The 15,549-nt window shown below is 48.3% G+C and overlaps 1 protein-coding gene across 1 annotated transcript; it reads right to left on the reverse strand.

Moving 5' to 3' along the window:
* Nucleotides 1-3,104: 3,104 nt before the first annotated feature.
* Nucleotides 3,105-14,440, reverse strand: TPI1 (triosephosphate isomerase 1). The gene is made up of 7 exons (XM_063128954.1): nucleotides 14,297-14,440; nucleotides 7,198-7,321; nucleotides 7,009-7,093; nucleotides 6,733-6,865; nucleotides 6,028-6,113; nucleotides 5,755-5,842; nucleotides 3,105-3,721 (listed from the first exon to the last, which is right to left on the reverse strand). Exons 1-7 carry the CDS (start codon nucleotides 14,406-14,408, stop codon nucleotides 3,603-3,605), a joined length of 747 nt encoding a protein of 248 aa, XP_062985024.1. The 5' UTR covers nucleotides 14,409-14,440; the 3' UTR covers nucleotides 3,105-3,602.
* Nucleotides 14,441-15,549: the final 1,109 nt, after the last annotated feature.

Here is a 15,549-nt window from a genome sequence, read left to right on the forward strand (position 1 = left end):
TTTGGAAGCTACTTCTATTAATGCAGCTGAAAATAGCATTTGCTTTTTTTTTTTTTTGCAGCCACACCGTTGCCTCATCTTCAGCTTGTGATCTACAACAATTCCAAGGTCCTTCTCACTTGTAGTAGTGCTGAGCCAAGTGTTCCCCAATCTTGTAACGGGAATATACCAAGTATACAATTTGGACTGTAGGCGCCTTGTGGCCAGGGACGTGTCTTTTTAGCTCATGAAATTCTGCGATGAGCCATGTACATTACTGGCATTGTACAAATTCTGAATTCATCATGCAATTCCATTTAATAATCAATCTGGTCACTGGGAATATGGACACATCTCGGGAAGAGAGGTAGTATGCACATGCTTCCCCTTCAGCAACAACGTAATGTCCAAGGCTGAAACAGCTGAGGAATCCTAGCTGTAGGCATGTCTAGATTCTAGAAGACTTTTATCCTTGCCATAATCCTGGGCTTCAGCAGAAGGCAACACTGCTATGCCTCCAGTCTGGATCCCTATTTTAAAGATAGGGAGTTACATATGTAGAAGCATTAATTCAAGTTGCATGTCAGTATTTTAGGTTGTTTGCTCATTTAAATTTGTGCCTGCATTTCCTTTCTCTTTTTAAAAGATAGCTTCTGGTTGTCTCCAGTTCCAGCAGCATATTCCTAATCCAGCCCATTCAATTATCGCCTGGATAAGCATAGCGATGTGAATGTAAGTCTATATTCACATCGGCAGTAAGCATAGAAGGCTTTCATGCAAAGGTCTCCCTGGCATCAGAATGGGCACTTGGGTTAAATTACTTCTGGCATTTTGGTTCTAGGTCTGCTCTACATCTCCTTAAAATAGCGCTGGTATTAAGAGTACTGGGTGTCTTTAAAGCATTTAAGGGAAGTGGAGTCTTGAGGGTAAAGGAACGAAGTGAGAACTCTAGACCAGGGTTCCCCAACGTGGCAGCCGTGACTAGTGCCCACAAGGCTCTTCCCTCCCTGCCACCTTCATTTTAAAAAAACCAAAAACCTTGACTTCCAACCTCCTTCACCCACACAGACCTTTCCCCTTTGCTTTCTCCCCAGTCTCCTGTCTCCAGCCTTCTTTCTCTCCCCTGAACCACTTTCCTCATGGTTTCTCTCCCTTTCTAGCCTGGCTTTCTTTCCCATCTATCATTTTGCCAGTTTCTCCACCCTCACCTTAGTTCACGATTTCTCCCGCAACCGGCCTTGCTCTACCTCCACCCCGTTGCATTGTTTCCGCCCCCTCCATTCTCTCCCCACCACTTCACCTTGCTCTTTCCTCCACCCCACCTTCTAGCCTTGCCCCTTCTCTCCCCTCTGCCTTGCTCTTTCCCCCGCCCTCCCAGCATCAAGCCTCACTATTTCTCCCCCTCCTCCCATTTATTTATTTTATTTATTACATTTATATCCCACCTTTTTTCCTCCAAGGAACCCAAGGCGGCGTACATAATCTCCTCTCCATTTCATCCTCATAACAACAACCCTGTGAGGTAGATTGGGCAGAGAGCCTGTGACTGACCCAATGAGTTTCCATGGCCGAGTGGGGGACTAGAACCCGGATCTCCCGACTCTCAGTCCAACACTCTAGCCACTACACCACTCTGGCTCTCAGAAGCATCCTCAGTTAATATCCTTGAGAGTCGGCTAGGCCAGGGGTGGGCAGGAAATAGATCTCCAGATGTTTCAGAGTCCAACTCCCAGAAACCCTTTCCAGCATGACCTATGCTCAGCAATGCTGGGAGCTGAAGTCCCAACATCCAGAGATTTATTTTCTACCCACCCCTGGGTTGGACTATGCCACATTTGACCAAAGGAGGCAACTGGAAGCTAAATAGATATGAAACGGAAGGGGGGACCCTATTGACTGCTGCATGTATATAGCAATGAAATTTAGCTCCCGTTTTACTAGCCAGGGCCCCCAAGGCAGCCGCTCCGTGACTAGCCACATCCTCCACGAGAGCGGTTTTGTGGTGGTGCCCATAGCAATTTCTCAACTCCCCCAATGTGCCCACAGGTCCAAATCTGGAGCAGATTTTGGGGGTGCCCAAAATTGTTGTGAAAGTGAGCTTCCATTCACACAATGTTGTATTCCAGCTTTTGTAAATAACCCATGATTCTAGGGTCGAAGTCTGAGGGGAGATGAACAAAGAACTCCTGCAGATGAGCTTTAGGCCAAAGTTAGACCTAAGGTTTATCCCTGGATCGTCCAGGGGTCAAACCTGTTCCTCTAGGTGACACACAGGGGATCCAGTGCTCAGGCAGGGGCGAACCCTGGATGATCCCAGAATAAACCTTAGGTCTAGCTGTGGCCTTAGTCTCATCACAGGGAGAGGAGCATCATCATCATAATCACAACGTTGCTTGTTCCAGTCCTGCCAATAATGCAGCAACAAGGGGGGAAATGCCGGTGTGGGGCAAGGAACTCCACAATATGCTTAGTTTCCTGGGGTTCAGGGGGCAGAGTATGGCAGGTCAGGGAGTGAAAAATGGGTCTCTGGTGGTGCAGAGGATGGCCCCTAGCTAGGAAGGGAAGAGCTACACGGATATGTCAGGAAAGGTGAAGTGACTGTTAAAAGCTCTCAAGCCAAGCTGCGGATAGCCGGCCCTCTGGCTCCCGGCCCCCTAGGCAAAGTAGACATCCTGAAGAGACAACTCTCAAAAGCTCATTTTAAAACCTGAGACATGGAAACCTTACTAGCACATCTCCCTTGAGCAAGGTTGATATACTCCAGGGTTAGGCCATCTGGTGTGTTTGACTACAACTACCACCAACCCAAGCTGGCCTGGCCAATTGTCAGGGATTATGATCACCGCAGTCCAGAATATCTGGAGGGCAGCAGCTATACTTCATCGTCTTACCCACAACTCTTAAGCTTTGCAGAACAGATTCCGTGAGACAGAGGCAGGTCAAGGTCAGTACTGTCCAATTCCAACTTTGCCAGGGGTGGGGAGTGGGCAGAAGGCCACCAACAGTGCCACGAAGTCAGTCGTCTGCAGGCATTTGCGTATCTTCCGCCTGTAAACTACACCTCATTTAAGACCCTCGGGGTGGCACAGTAGTTCTATTCCCACATAATAGCTCTCAGTCAAACATTCTACTTTCCCTTTGTTTATTTCTGTTCTTTGTTGCCTTACAGAACGTTGGACAGACCTTACAAACAATACAAGCCACTGGGTACTGACTCCAAATCCGCGGAAACAAGGAGACGCTGCTCCCTCAGCAAGGCAGGTGGCCCTAGAGCAACACTATAGACTGGTCAGAAAGCGAGCCTCTGACTAGCCTATGGGGCGGGGGGGGGGGGGGAGAACAAGGCAGGAGATCCCACCCACAAGTACAGGGGAAGTGGACGAAGCCTCACCTTTACAAAGGCTCTCAGCTAACCAGTTAAGTGTCTTGGCAATTGTTGTGTTTAGCAGCAGAGTTGAACAATTAACAGCAAGTGTGGGAGAAAGGATTTGAGGGCAAGACCATTTTACTTCAGTGCAGAGGGTGGGCGTATCGTTTTACAGTATTTATCTCCAGACCATGATGGGTCCCCCCCCCCTGCTATTCCAAACCACCCCCACACTTCAGACTCTGCAGAGTAGGTCTCAGTGCTTGGCGTTGATGATATCCACAAATTCAGGCTTGAGGGAGGCGCCACCGACAAGGAAACCATCCAGGTCATGCTGGGAGGCCAGTTCTTTGCAGTTGCCACCAGTGACGGAACCTGCAAGGAATACAGTACCGTTGTTTGTTTGTTTCGGTCAAAGAAGAAGAATACAGCACACAAGAGTGAGAAAATGCAAGGCCTTCTGCTATGTGGTATCTCCAAGGCTGATTTTTGTAGCAGCATAGAATCATAGAATAGCAAAGTTGGAAGGGGCCTACAAGGCCATCGAGTCCAACCCCCTGCTCAATGCAGGAATCCACCCTAAAGCATCCCTGACAGATGGCTGTCCAGCTGCCTCTTGAAGGCCTCTAGTGTGGGAGAGCCCACAACCTCCCTAGGTAACTGGTTCCATCGTCGTACTGCTCCAACCGTCAGGAAGGTTTTCCTGATGTCCAGCTGGAATCTGGCTTCCTTTAACTTGAGCCCGTTATTCCGCGTCCTGCTTTAAAAAGTGCTTTTTAACCCCAATGCTTTTTAAAGTGAGGCCATTTGGGGAAGAATGAAATTTACAGTGCAGTTCTACACATGTCTATTGAGAAGTAGGACCCACTGAGTTCAATGGGTCTTACTCCCAGGTAAGTGTGTACTGAATTGCAGCCTTAGAGTGAAGAGGCAACAGGGGATGGAGCGCTTAACCCATTCGCTGCCTGGTGTTTTTCTACTGCAGAACGGCCCCTCTGGCATGGAAGGGGTTAAGCACCACTACTTTCTCTTGCTTCTCTGCTCTGAATTCCCTTCCCTCGGAGCAACTTTGCTTTTGAAATAAGGCGGCACAGCACAGTTAAATATAGTAGCAATGCAGAACATTGCAGTTATGTGGGAAAGGTGGGTTATAAATCCTCTTACATAAATCAAACTAGTGTGCAATGTGTAATTAACCTCTACGACAGCAGAGGTAGAACTCTGTTGGCCCCGAGGGCTGCAACAGGAACCTGCTGCAGTGGCAGAGGCTGCACGTGTAAATGCACGCAAGCCCACATCCAACTCTCTCTCACATCCCCTGCTCATCCAGCTCCTGCCCCAGGAGCATTTCAGAGGCTTGGCACCTTCTTTCTTTGGATAAAACCAAGGCCACAGCTAGACCTAAGGTTTATCCTGGGATCATCCAGGGTTCGCCCCTGCCTGAGCACTGGATCCCCTGTGTGTCACCTAGATGAACAGGTTTGACCCCTGGACGATCCAGGGATAAACCTTTGGTCTAGCTATGGCCTAACACTCCTCGAAGAAACCTCAATTCTCAAGCTACCCACCAGTCATCCAGGGATCCTGGCTCCTAGCCCTTCTGCCTCTTTCTAATCTGCTTTCTTGCTGAAGAACCCTGAGATGCCACCCTCTCTTACAGGGAACCTTTTCAGAACAAAAAGAAAGAAAAAGGGAGAAACACTCTAGGAACAGGCTCTATGGTTCCTGCCACTGAAGCCCCAATTCCTACAGCATCCTAGGAAGCAAGAAGCAGACTTTGAGCACTGCTTTCTAGAATGCTCCAGAAACAGGCTTCCCTGGCAGGAATCATAGAGACTGTTCCTAGAGCATTTTTCCTCCCTACCTTCTTTTTTCTGGGGGGTTGGGGGGGGGGGCAGCCCGCAGCCTGCACTTTTTACACCTCTGCTCTACGAGTTTGTCTCTACCAGCCAATTATCAGAAGGTGCGAAGTAGTACCATGTGCAGTCTACACTTCAAGTTGTGTCCTTTTTCAATCCATGTTTCAAAATGCTAAATCCAGTACCTAATTGCTTATTTAGTTCCCTTTTTAAAAGTTATTAATACTAAATTTAGTATTTAGAAACATAAATAAGTAACATAAGTTGGGAATTTACCATGACATCATTTTGTACTTACACTGTCTTGTGTATCACTTATTCAAACCACCTTTCCTTTCAGGTACTTTTCCGCCTTATTATTAATTTATTTATGTGCTTTGTGCCCAAAAACGGCACTCCAGCCAGAGAATCATGGGAACTTCTTTCTTCCCAATCAAAATCCTGTTTTGCAGACACCAGAAACCTGATGTTTGCTAGGCAGCCAACAGGCAAAAGGGCAAATTCTTGCCATAGTTGCTTTCTCCATTGGGAAGGAAGGACTCCATTTACCTCCATAGATGATTCGTGTTGATTGTGAAACAGCATCAGACACATGGCTCTTCAGCCAGCCTCTCAACTTCTCATGAACTTCCTGGGCCTGTAGCAATGCAAGGACAGCGTTACTGCCACTAGTAAGGGCCATCAGTCCTGTTTAATATGATACACGCGGCATGTCTCTGGAAGTGGAGCACAGGGATATCTTTTCCACTCTTCAGTACAAACCATCTCACAAAAGGGAAACAAAATTTGGAAATATGATTCCTCTCTAACCCGTGTCCATACCTGCTGGGGAGTTGCAGTTTTACCAGTTCCAATGGCCCAAACTGGTTCATAGGCAAGAACTACTTTGCTCCAGTCTTTCACATTATCTGGGAACAAGAGAGGAGACAGGAGACATTATTTAGGAGGTCAAGTGCAATACCCCTACTGGGAAGGGCATATACATGGCAGTTTGAGGGGGAAACTGGAGCATACGGGTCTTTAATATACCATTTTTAACCTTCATTTAAAAAAATAAAAATACCCAGACTTTAAAAATACTAAACTATCATTCATACAAAAGGTCCCTGTAGCTCTGAAGCCCTTTCAGTCAGTGATATTAATGTACCCAGAAGCCAAAGTAATGATGGCTAGGATCTGATTCACTTAAATTGGCTGCTAACATTCAGTAATGTCATGAAAACTTATGCTTGGACATCTGGGTTTACAGATGCCCAAGCATAAGTTTTCATGACATTACTGAATCATTTGTCTAACTATTTCAAAGTACAACAGCTGAGTTTTGGAAATCAATGTTTTGTTTTGCTCACATGAAACCCCCAAAAGCTGATGTTTTACTGGAATTTACATAATTTTGTAGGCTCTTTTGATGCAATGAGGAATCGTGGGCAGGCTACTGAGATATGTGAGCCTCCTCTCCACTACAAGATTTAAAACCAACGAAACTATCTGCAACAGCTGCCAGAGAGTTCTCCAGCGCCCTCTTACCAGCGATGGCCTTGGTCTGTTCAAACACCACCTTCTCTGTGATGCCAGCCTCTCGCTCATCCAATTTCTCACCAATGCAAGCAATGACACCAAGACCTTCAGCCAAGGCGTGGGCCACCTTCTGCCCGATGAGCTGGGAAAGGTGCAGAAATACCGCGTCAGGCCCACGAAGGCCACACAGACTTAGCACCTGCTGTAGCCCAATCCCCAACCTTCCACAGGCAGCAGCGGAGAAGGGGGAAAACTCTGAAGAAACAAACCCACAGGATCACCCACCTCATCCGATTCGCCAAAGACATGCCTTCGCTCAGAGTGTCCCAAGATCACCCAGGTGACACCGACATCCTTGATCATGGCTGGGCTGGAAGAGAAGGAGAGAGTCCACGCTATCTGAGCTGCTACAAGACACCTCCAGCAGTAACCAGTTCTTTATGGCCACCAGACCCACGGTCCCAGCAGGCTCACCTGATTTCTCCCGTGAAAGCGCCCTTGGATAACTTGTAACAATTCTGTGCAGCCAGGCCAATCTTGGCATCAAGCTTCTGGCGGGCAAAGTCGAGGTAGATGGAGGGGGCCCCACAAACCACCTCTGGGGGGAGAGAGAAAAGAGCAGCAGGGATGAAGCAGACCCTCTCCCAGCGTGCTCTCAGCTACAAATCCTTCCCACCCCAAGCCCAACTCACCATTCACTTGCTTCATAAGGTACAGTTATGCCCCCAATCTCCTGCTCATCTGTGAAGTTCACAGGGTAACCATGGCCAAGCGAACCCCAGCCCACCGCCCTGTACCTGCCTTTAGGGCTTACGGAACTCCATACAACACCATGATGTGAAGCAGCCCCAGGCCAACACACTGTTGCTGCTGTACGTGTCAGTTAATTAAAGCAGTGGCGGGGAAAGGCCACGTTTCCTCAGTGGCAATCTACCTCACAAAGCAAGCGTACAGATAAATCGAGGCAAAGGACATATCGTAACCCAGCAAGGGTCTTTGGGACACTGCCAGAAAACCCAAAATAATGAAGGAAAAGCTTTGGTACACAACATTTTTATTCCATTTTTATTTATTATTATAATATTTATTTGTATCCCACCTTTTGCCCAATACTGGGCCATATCTCCTCAAGTGCCATCTAACTTTGTCTAGAGCTCAACTGTGGCTGCATTTGTCTTTCCAGTGCCCATGTGCATTGCTGCTGTTTTTATCTGGTTGTGAGCTTTTATATTGTATTTTACATTATGGTTTTATACTGTTGTTTTATACTTTGAATGTTTTTAATTTTTGTGACCCGCCCAGAGAGCTCCAGCTATTGGGCGGTATAGAAATGCAATAAATAAATAAATAAATAATAAATCCCCACCCCCAGTTTTAGTCAGTGTGTGGGTTTTTTTTTCCTAGTTTAAAAACAGTCCCCTCAAAGTTTGATCAGCAAACGGATTGGCTGACTTTTCTAACTAATAGATTTGATTTATTTAAACTTCAACCAACCCTACCCCATAGGGTCATGGCAGCTTACGACGTTTTAATATTACTTCTCCCGTGGCTTCTCCCTGCCAATGCCCTATCGCTGACAAACCCACATGTGGGGCCCAGCTGCCTTGAGTCCCTAGGCAGAGGGCAACAGGATAGCAGGGCAGACCCTGCTGCTGCTGCTGCTCCATTGATGACACCTTCCTTTTCCTAACGCAACTCGAATTGGCTGCCCCACGGCCTCCCCCTCAACGGCCAGGCTTCTCCAGTGACACAAAGGGTATTTGGGACCAAGGAAGGCCCCGAGTAGTGGACACTCGAAGCCCAGCATCCCTGTGGAAGAGGCACAAGGCTTGATGGGAAGACACAGAGCTGCCTTCCCCATGCATGCCAGCCTCTGAGCCTGCAGCCCTCATTCCCATTAAGAGGTCATAGCCCTCATCACCCAATCTGGGTTTTCATTGGCCTAGTTAGTTTGCTTTGCCCCTGCTAAGAACGCAAGAGCTACGCTGGGTCAGTCTGCAGGTTTATCTAGTCCAGTGTTCTGTTCACACAGCGACCAACCAGACGCCAATGAGAAGCCCAAGACATGAGTGCAGCCGCACCCTCCCACTGGGGTTCCCCAGCAACTATATTCAGAGTTACACCGCCTCCGACACTGAATATAAAGCCATCATAACTAGTAGCCATTGATAAATTCATGAAGGCTGCCTATGAAACTAACCCCTTTCAAAGTATACCAACTGCTCCCTTATCTGGACAAAGATAGCTTAGCTACAGTTATCCACGCTCTGATAACCTCTCGTTTGGATTACTGCAATGCGTTATACGTGGGGCTTCCTTTGAAAACGGTACGGAAACTTCAACTGGTACAAAACAGAGCAGCATGGTTACTAACAGGGACTGGCCGGCGAGACCACATCACACCAGTCCTTTTACAACTTCATTGGCTGCCAGTCCAGGTCCGGCCCGATTCAAAGTGCTGGTATTGACATTTAAAGCCCTAAACGGCTTGGGGCCAGGCTATCTGAAGGAACGCCTCCTCCCGTATGTACCTGCCCTGACCCTAAGGTCATCCTCAGGGGTCCTTCTCCGCGAGCCCCTGCCAAAGGAAGCGAGGCAGGTGGCTACCAGAAGGAGGGCCTTCTCTGCTGTGGCATCTCGGCTGTGGAATGAGCTCCCTAAGGAGGTTCGCTTGGCACCTACATTATATGCTTTTAGACGCCAGGTGAAGACCTTTTTATTCTCCCAGCATTTTAACAGTCTATAAATAAATTTTAACTTGGTGTTTTAAATTTGTAATTTTGCATTGCTGCTGTTTTTATCTGGTTGAGCTTTTATATTGTATTTTATAGTATGGTTTTATACTGTTGTTTTATACTTTGAATGTTTTAATTTTTGTGAACCGCCCAGAGAGCTCCAGCTATTGGGCAGTATAGAAATGTAATAAATAAATAAATAAAATAAAATAAAATAAAGCCATTCACTACATCTTATGGTAATTTATGCACTGTGTGAAGAAGGACTTCCATTTATCTGTCCTGAATCTCTCAACATTTAGCTTCATTGGAGAACCTTGACTGCCAGTATTTTGAGGACCACTTCCTCCACACCATGCATAATTTTATATGCCTTTACCATATGCCTTACTTGCCTTTCCCCCCTAAGCTGAAGAGCCCCAAGTGTTGTAACCTTTCCTCACAGAGGGGCTGCCCCACCCCCTTGATTGTGGGGGACCACTCCAAGACTGTGGCCATATTTACACTATAAACGTAAGTCAGTTTTACAGCATTTTAACTGTCATGGCTTCTCCCAGGGACCATGAAATAGGGGATAACTGTTCAATTTATCTGTAGTACATATTATTTAATTATCATCATCATCATTTATATACCGCCCCATAGCCGAAGCTCTCTGGGCGGTTTACCAAAGTTATGCCTATAATGTATTTGCAATGCTGCACTGGCATCCCTTCCAATAAGTGACATTATTTATTTTATTTATTACATTTATATCCCGCCTTTTTTCCTCCAAGGAACCCAAGGCGGCATACATAATCTTCCTCCTTCTCTCCATTTTATCCTCATAACAACAACCCTGTGAGGTGGGTTGGGCTGAGAGTCTGTGACTGGCCCAAAGTCACCCATTGGGTTTCCATGGCTGAGTGGGGGCTAGAACCCAGATCTCCCAACTCCCAGCCCAACACCCTAGCCACTACACCACACATTACTCCCAAACCAATGCACAGAGAGGTTCCAACTGTGGATACAGGGGATGCAGCTGGGATGGAGGCACAGACTGTGGAAGAAAGGCGTTCAGAATAAATAGGGCAAGATAGAATGAGGTGGACATGGGGAAGATTTCAGGAAGCTGAAAGAGAAGCAGTGTGGAAGAGGTTTGCCTCATATCCCAGTGGGTCTGATCTCTACCCATGGTTCTCTCTTCAGTCCACCTATTCTATCCTGAGAACCTGATAAAATTTTGGGTGTGACCACATTGCATGGAGTGCCTGCTTCTCTGGAGCTCAGGAAAAAAAAAAAAGCCCCCAAAAGCAAGCGTAGCCCACTTGGTCTGAAGACATCATCAGGTGATACTTATCACATCATGGAGAGCTAATACCTACATACAAAATCTGCTGTTACAAGACAGGCAAAGTAGTCAGTTAAAATGTGATGGGAAAGCCTCTAGAGACAAAGAGGCAATAAGGCCAGACATTAATCAGCCAGTTCTAGGCACTGTTCACCCTGGATTCCAAAAATCTTTTCACAAGGTTGGACGGTGTGACGCCTTTAGAGATTAGGGCAAAAATCTTATCTGGGGCCTGAATGCAGTGTATAGGAGCCATCCATCTGTCCTTGGTGTTGCCATGGCTGAAGCTTCCAAAAATTTGAAACTGGCAACTAACCTTCCCTAGTCAGCACAGAGGGAGTAGAAAGGAAAAAGGAGGGTAGATAGACAGGTAACACTGGCCTGGTTCAGACAACACACAAAACCATGCTCCTTAACCACAAAATGGCATTCCCTTAAGGGAATGCCATTTTGTGGTTAAGCAGCATGGTTTAGCATGTTGTCTGAAGCAGGCCATTGTATGGTGTAGGACAGGGATGGGGAACCTTTTTCGGCCTAAGGCACATGTTCCCTTGTGGCTAACCAATAATGGCTAGGGCAAAAGTGGGCGGGGCCACCAGCGCGCGCACACACACACACACACACACGCACACTCTCACACATAAGCCTAATTGCAATGTGTTGGGAGGCCTGTGGGCTGAAGATTCCCATTTACCGGCTGTAGGAGAAGCCAACCTATATTGCATCAAACATAGGAGGAGTTAAGTCCAATCACAACGTTACATTCTACTGATTTTATGATCAGTCAGTTTGGGCAGCTAAAAAGATGTATTTATCCTGCTGCCCATAACCGGATGAGAATGACACAGCATCACGGTTTCTGGACTGTCTAGAAATTGTACAAGTGGCATCTTTGGTTGGCGTGTGGCAAGTTCCTTCCTGTCCTGTATGGCTCTGGTTGCCAGTTCTAATCCTAAAATAAAATCTGCTTGAGGGTCATTGGCTCAGCAATAGGCCAAGGATGCAACGCTTACAAATGGAAAAGATTCTGCCATGGCTGGGAAAAGATCTCTTTCTGTCCAAGATCCCAGAAAGCTACGGCTAGTCAAAATAGATAGTACTGAACCAATGGTGTGATTCAGTACAAAATAACTTCATATATAATTATTTCAATTATTTATATCTGGCCTTTCAAGATAAAAACTGTTCCAATGAGACTTACAATTAAGACAATACATCAATATTGAGGCACTAATTATTGCCTAAAATAAAAATGGAGGGAAACTTATAAAAATGGAGGGAAACACAATGAGTGGGCACTGGCAAAGGTCACGAATGTGAAAGCAGAGCCCATGGGGTCAGAGTACAGATGGGGTGAAGAGCAAATCCATTCCCTACAACCAGAAATTTTGCAGGGTGAGGACTTTAGTGTCCGGTCAGCAACATCATTCTAAATGCTATACAAGACGTTCTATGGTTGGAAATTTTGTTTAACTGATTGGTAAGTTATGGAAAAGGGCAAAAGAGATCCGTGTTTGTGATACTGCAGCGGCATTTCCTCCAATAAGTGACGTTAGTATCAGAGACAGGAGACCCAAAGATGCTTTACTGCTCACCCTCCTTTAAGCAAGCAGAATATATATAGGGGGAGTATCTGGGGCAATAAACTAGATCACCTCCCCCCTGTGCTTCATTTGGAGGCCTGTCTCCTGACCTTTAGGTGGCCACAGGGATAACATTTCCAACTCCAAGTACAGTAGCTGGTATTTTTAGGCAGCTACGCCACCACCTATATTTAGGGTCCCTTCTCCTCCAGACCCTTTGACATTTCTTCAGGGTACCACTTCAGAAACAGCAGCCGTCTTTCAACCCGCCTTTGCCCTTTGATTTGATAGGGACAGCAGAGGACCTGCCAACTGAACCATTTGAGCTCTGACATACTTTTTCTCTACCGCTGGCACTGCCAGCTCCGTGCCAGGGAAGGAACGTCTGCTGGCAGTTATGCCAAGCAGAACAAAGAGAAACAGACGGATTGTCTTCATTGCCTGGGAACTGGGCATCAAACAGACAAAGAAGGGGTCTGTGGACAGGAGGAGGAGGTTGGTCACCAACTGCGTCCCCTTCCTCAGTATCGCTCACTAATAAAATCTGTGCATGGCTGTCGGGAGAGTTGGTCAAACCATTTTGCTCGGCATCACACTCGCCATTAATAGCCATGCCTTGGGGCGGTTCATCAATAAGGCATCTTGGTAATCTCCATCCCCTTTTGTTTGACCTGAGCAAGATGGCCTCTAAACATGGAAGTTGCCAGGTTCAGGATAGAGCTGTGGCTACATTCAGGCCTGGTCTCCAGACATCTGTCATTATTGGGGGAAGGGAAGGAGAGGAAGTTCCCCCAAGGATGTTCCGGACTTCTTCCTTGCATTCTCACCATTCATTTTTTTTTTTTAAAAAAAAAGTCTGTATTCCTTTTAGTTACAGAGAGATAAGGGGAAATTCAGACAGGATTTTATCCAATGGCACCTAAGAAAAACCCCAAACCGATTTTTACGTTATTAACATAATTTTTACTTTACTGCAAGTTTGTTGTTTAGGTTTTTGCTATTTGTGGTGCCTTCCCCGCTGCCCTAGTATTTTTAGCTTCAGGCTGAGGTCTGCCAGTACAGTGGATCCAGGGTTCACACAATTTGGTGCTGCAGAGCCGCGATGGAAAGGTTTTGGCGACCTGTGCCCAGTGAGAGCCAGACAGACGGCAGCCTGCTTCAACCCACCCTCAGACATTTTCAAGGGCGAAATCAAAGCAATCTGTAAATGGCTACTGATGACTCACGCCGCTCTGTTTTATTACTACTTGTAATGAATTCGTGTGATGGCTAAAAAAGAAATGGATTTTTTTTAATTATTTATTTTTTTGCAGGGTAGGTTTTCCCTGCACGGCCGGAGAATACCGTAGTTGGGAAAACTTCACCTGCCAGCCTTTTCTGAGGGCCGAGAAGCTGTTTAGCGCAGGCCCAGAATTTGGGGGCCGAAATGCGCCCCAGTCCTGTGAAGTTTTGCAACCTTTCGCAGGAGGCGGCGGCGGCGGCGGCAGCCAGGCTCGCCGGCCAAGCCTTGGACTACGTGCAGGCGGGCAGGCGGCAGGGGGAGGAGGAGGAGGAGGAGGAGGAGGAGCCCGGCCAGCCCTGGAGCGCGGCGGGCAGAAGCGGGGTCCTCCTCCCCCTCCGCATACCGCCGCAGCTCGCCGCCCCCAAGGCGGAAGGGGTCGAGCTACCGGAGGCCTCCGCGCGGGCATGCAGGTGGCGCGGGCCCCTTCCTCAAGCCGACCCCCATGGGCGGCAGCTGCGGCTCAGCCTCGGACGGGGGCAGGCGGGGGCCGCTCCCCACGGCCTGCCCCCCCTCCCGCAGCGTGCCCTACTGGCCTCCGACAGCAGCAGCAGCAGCAGCCCTGCGCCTCCCGGCTCCCCGCGTTCCCCAGCTCGTGCGCCCCAGCCAGCTGCCGCGCGCCCCAGCCGGCGCGGCCGCCCCTCACCCGTCTCTGCAGGGATCTTGGCGCCGTTGAGGGTCTGGATCAGCTCCCCCAGGCTCTTCTTGTCCCCGTTCATCTTCCAGTTCCCGCCCACGAAGAATTTCCTGGGTGCCATGATGGTGGTGGTGGTGGTGGTGGTGGCGGCGGCGCTGGTGCCCGGGCCGCTGCGTCGCTGGATGCAGAGGAGACTAGAAGGTCAAAGAGCGCAGCAGCGGCGCAGCCCTTTCCCAGCCCTCTTTATAGACATGCGGAGGAAACGCGCCCCCTACCGTGTCGACGTCACACAGGCCCCGCCTGCCTTTCCATCCCCCCTCCCGCCACCCAGCCAAGGGAGCGGATCGGGCGCCCGCGGACAGGCAACAGCAAGGCTGTTACGCGTGCGCCTATCATCTGCTTGGGTACCTCCACAGCTCGGTGCTTGGCAGCAGAGCGTTCTTCAGATTAAGAAAAATCAGCCAAATTTAATCTATTTTGAGGACTGAGAACCTGCTTTACATACATCAGCCCCAAATCCAGCCCCCTTCAACCCTACAGCTGGGACAGGCCCCTGCACGAAATCTTCGGAAACTGCTGCCAGTCAGGCGAGGGAACAATGTGCAAATCTTAGAATCGTAGAATATTAGAGTTGGCCATCGAGTCCACCTATAAGGCTCAATGCAGGAATCCACCTTAAAGCATCCCTGACAGGTGGTTGTCCAGCTGCCTCTGAGAGTCACTGGTTCCATTGTGGTACTGCTCTAACGGTCAGGAAGTTTTTCCTGATGTCCAGCCGGAATCTGGCTTCCTTTAACTTGAGCCCGTTATTCCATGTCCTGCACTCTGGGGGGATCGAGAAGAGATCCTGGCCCTCCTCAGTGTGACAACCTTCCAAGTAATTGAAAAGTGCTATCATTCAGGCTATTTTGCCTGAATGTGTGCTTGCAATGCCTGCTGAAGTCCCAGCTGCATGCATCTCTTGAGGATTGGAGCATGGAGTTCTCAGGGCCCTGCCCAGCTCAGAACTGCTACAATCTGGAGAGGTATCAGTTGAAGACATTTCCGTGCATACCCAGAGGCAGGCAAAGAGCCTGCTCCAGCTGGACTGCCCTTCCCTCCCCCCATCCTCGGGGCCTTTTATGACCAACTGCCCTGGGGGAAGGATCCTAGGCGGGAGCAGGAGGCAGGGAAGAGCAACCACCCTAGCTCCCCTCCCCCCACTCCCAAGGCCCCACGGAGAGAATTCTTATATTTTAATACTGCTTACTGTATTTTGCTTT

Source organism: Elgaria multicarinata, chromosome 6 (genome assembly GCF_023053635.1).
Source record: "Elgaria multicarinata webbii isolate HBS135686 ecotype San Diego chromosome 6, rElgMul1.1.pri, whole genome shotgun sequence".
Classification (NCBI taxonomy): domain Eukaryota; kingdom Metazoa; phylum Chordata; class Lepidosauria; order Squamata; family Anguidae; genus Elgaria; species Elgaria multicarinata.

What these genes read in the sequence shown, in the direction of transcription:
- TPI1 (XM_063128954.1), bottom strand. Translation starts at nt 14,408, where the DNA reads ATGGCACCCAGGAAATTCTTCGTGGGCGGGAACTGGAAGATGAACGGG. An exon ending in AAACTGCAACTCCCCAGCAG is followed by an intron (nt 5,843 to 6,027) that starts GTATGGACACGG and finishes GCATTGCTACAG; the next exon opens with GCCCAGGAAGTTCATGAGAA. An exon ending in AACACGAATCATCTATGGAG is followed by an intron (nt 3,722 to 5,754) that starts GTAAATGGAGTC and finishes TATTCCTTGCAG; the next exon opens with GTTCCGTCACTGGTGGCAAC.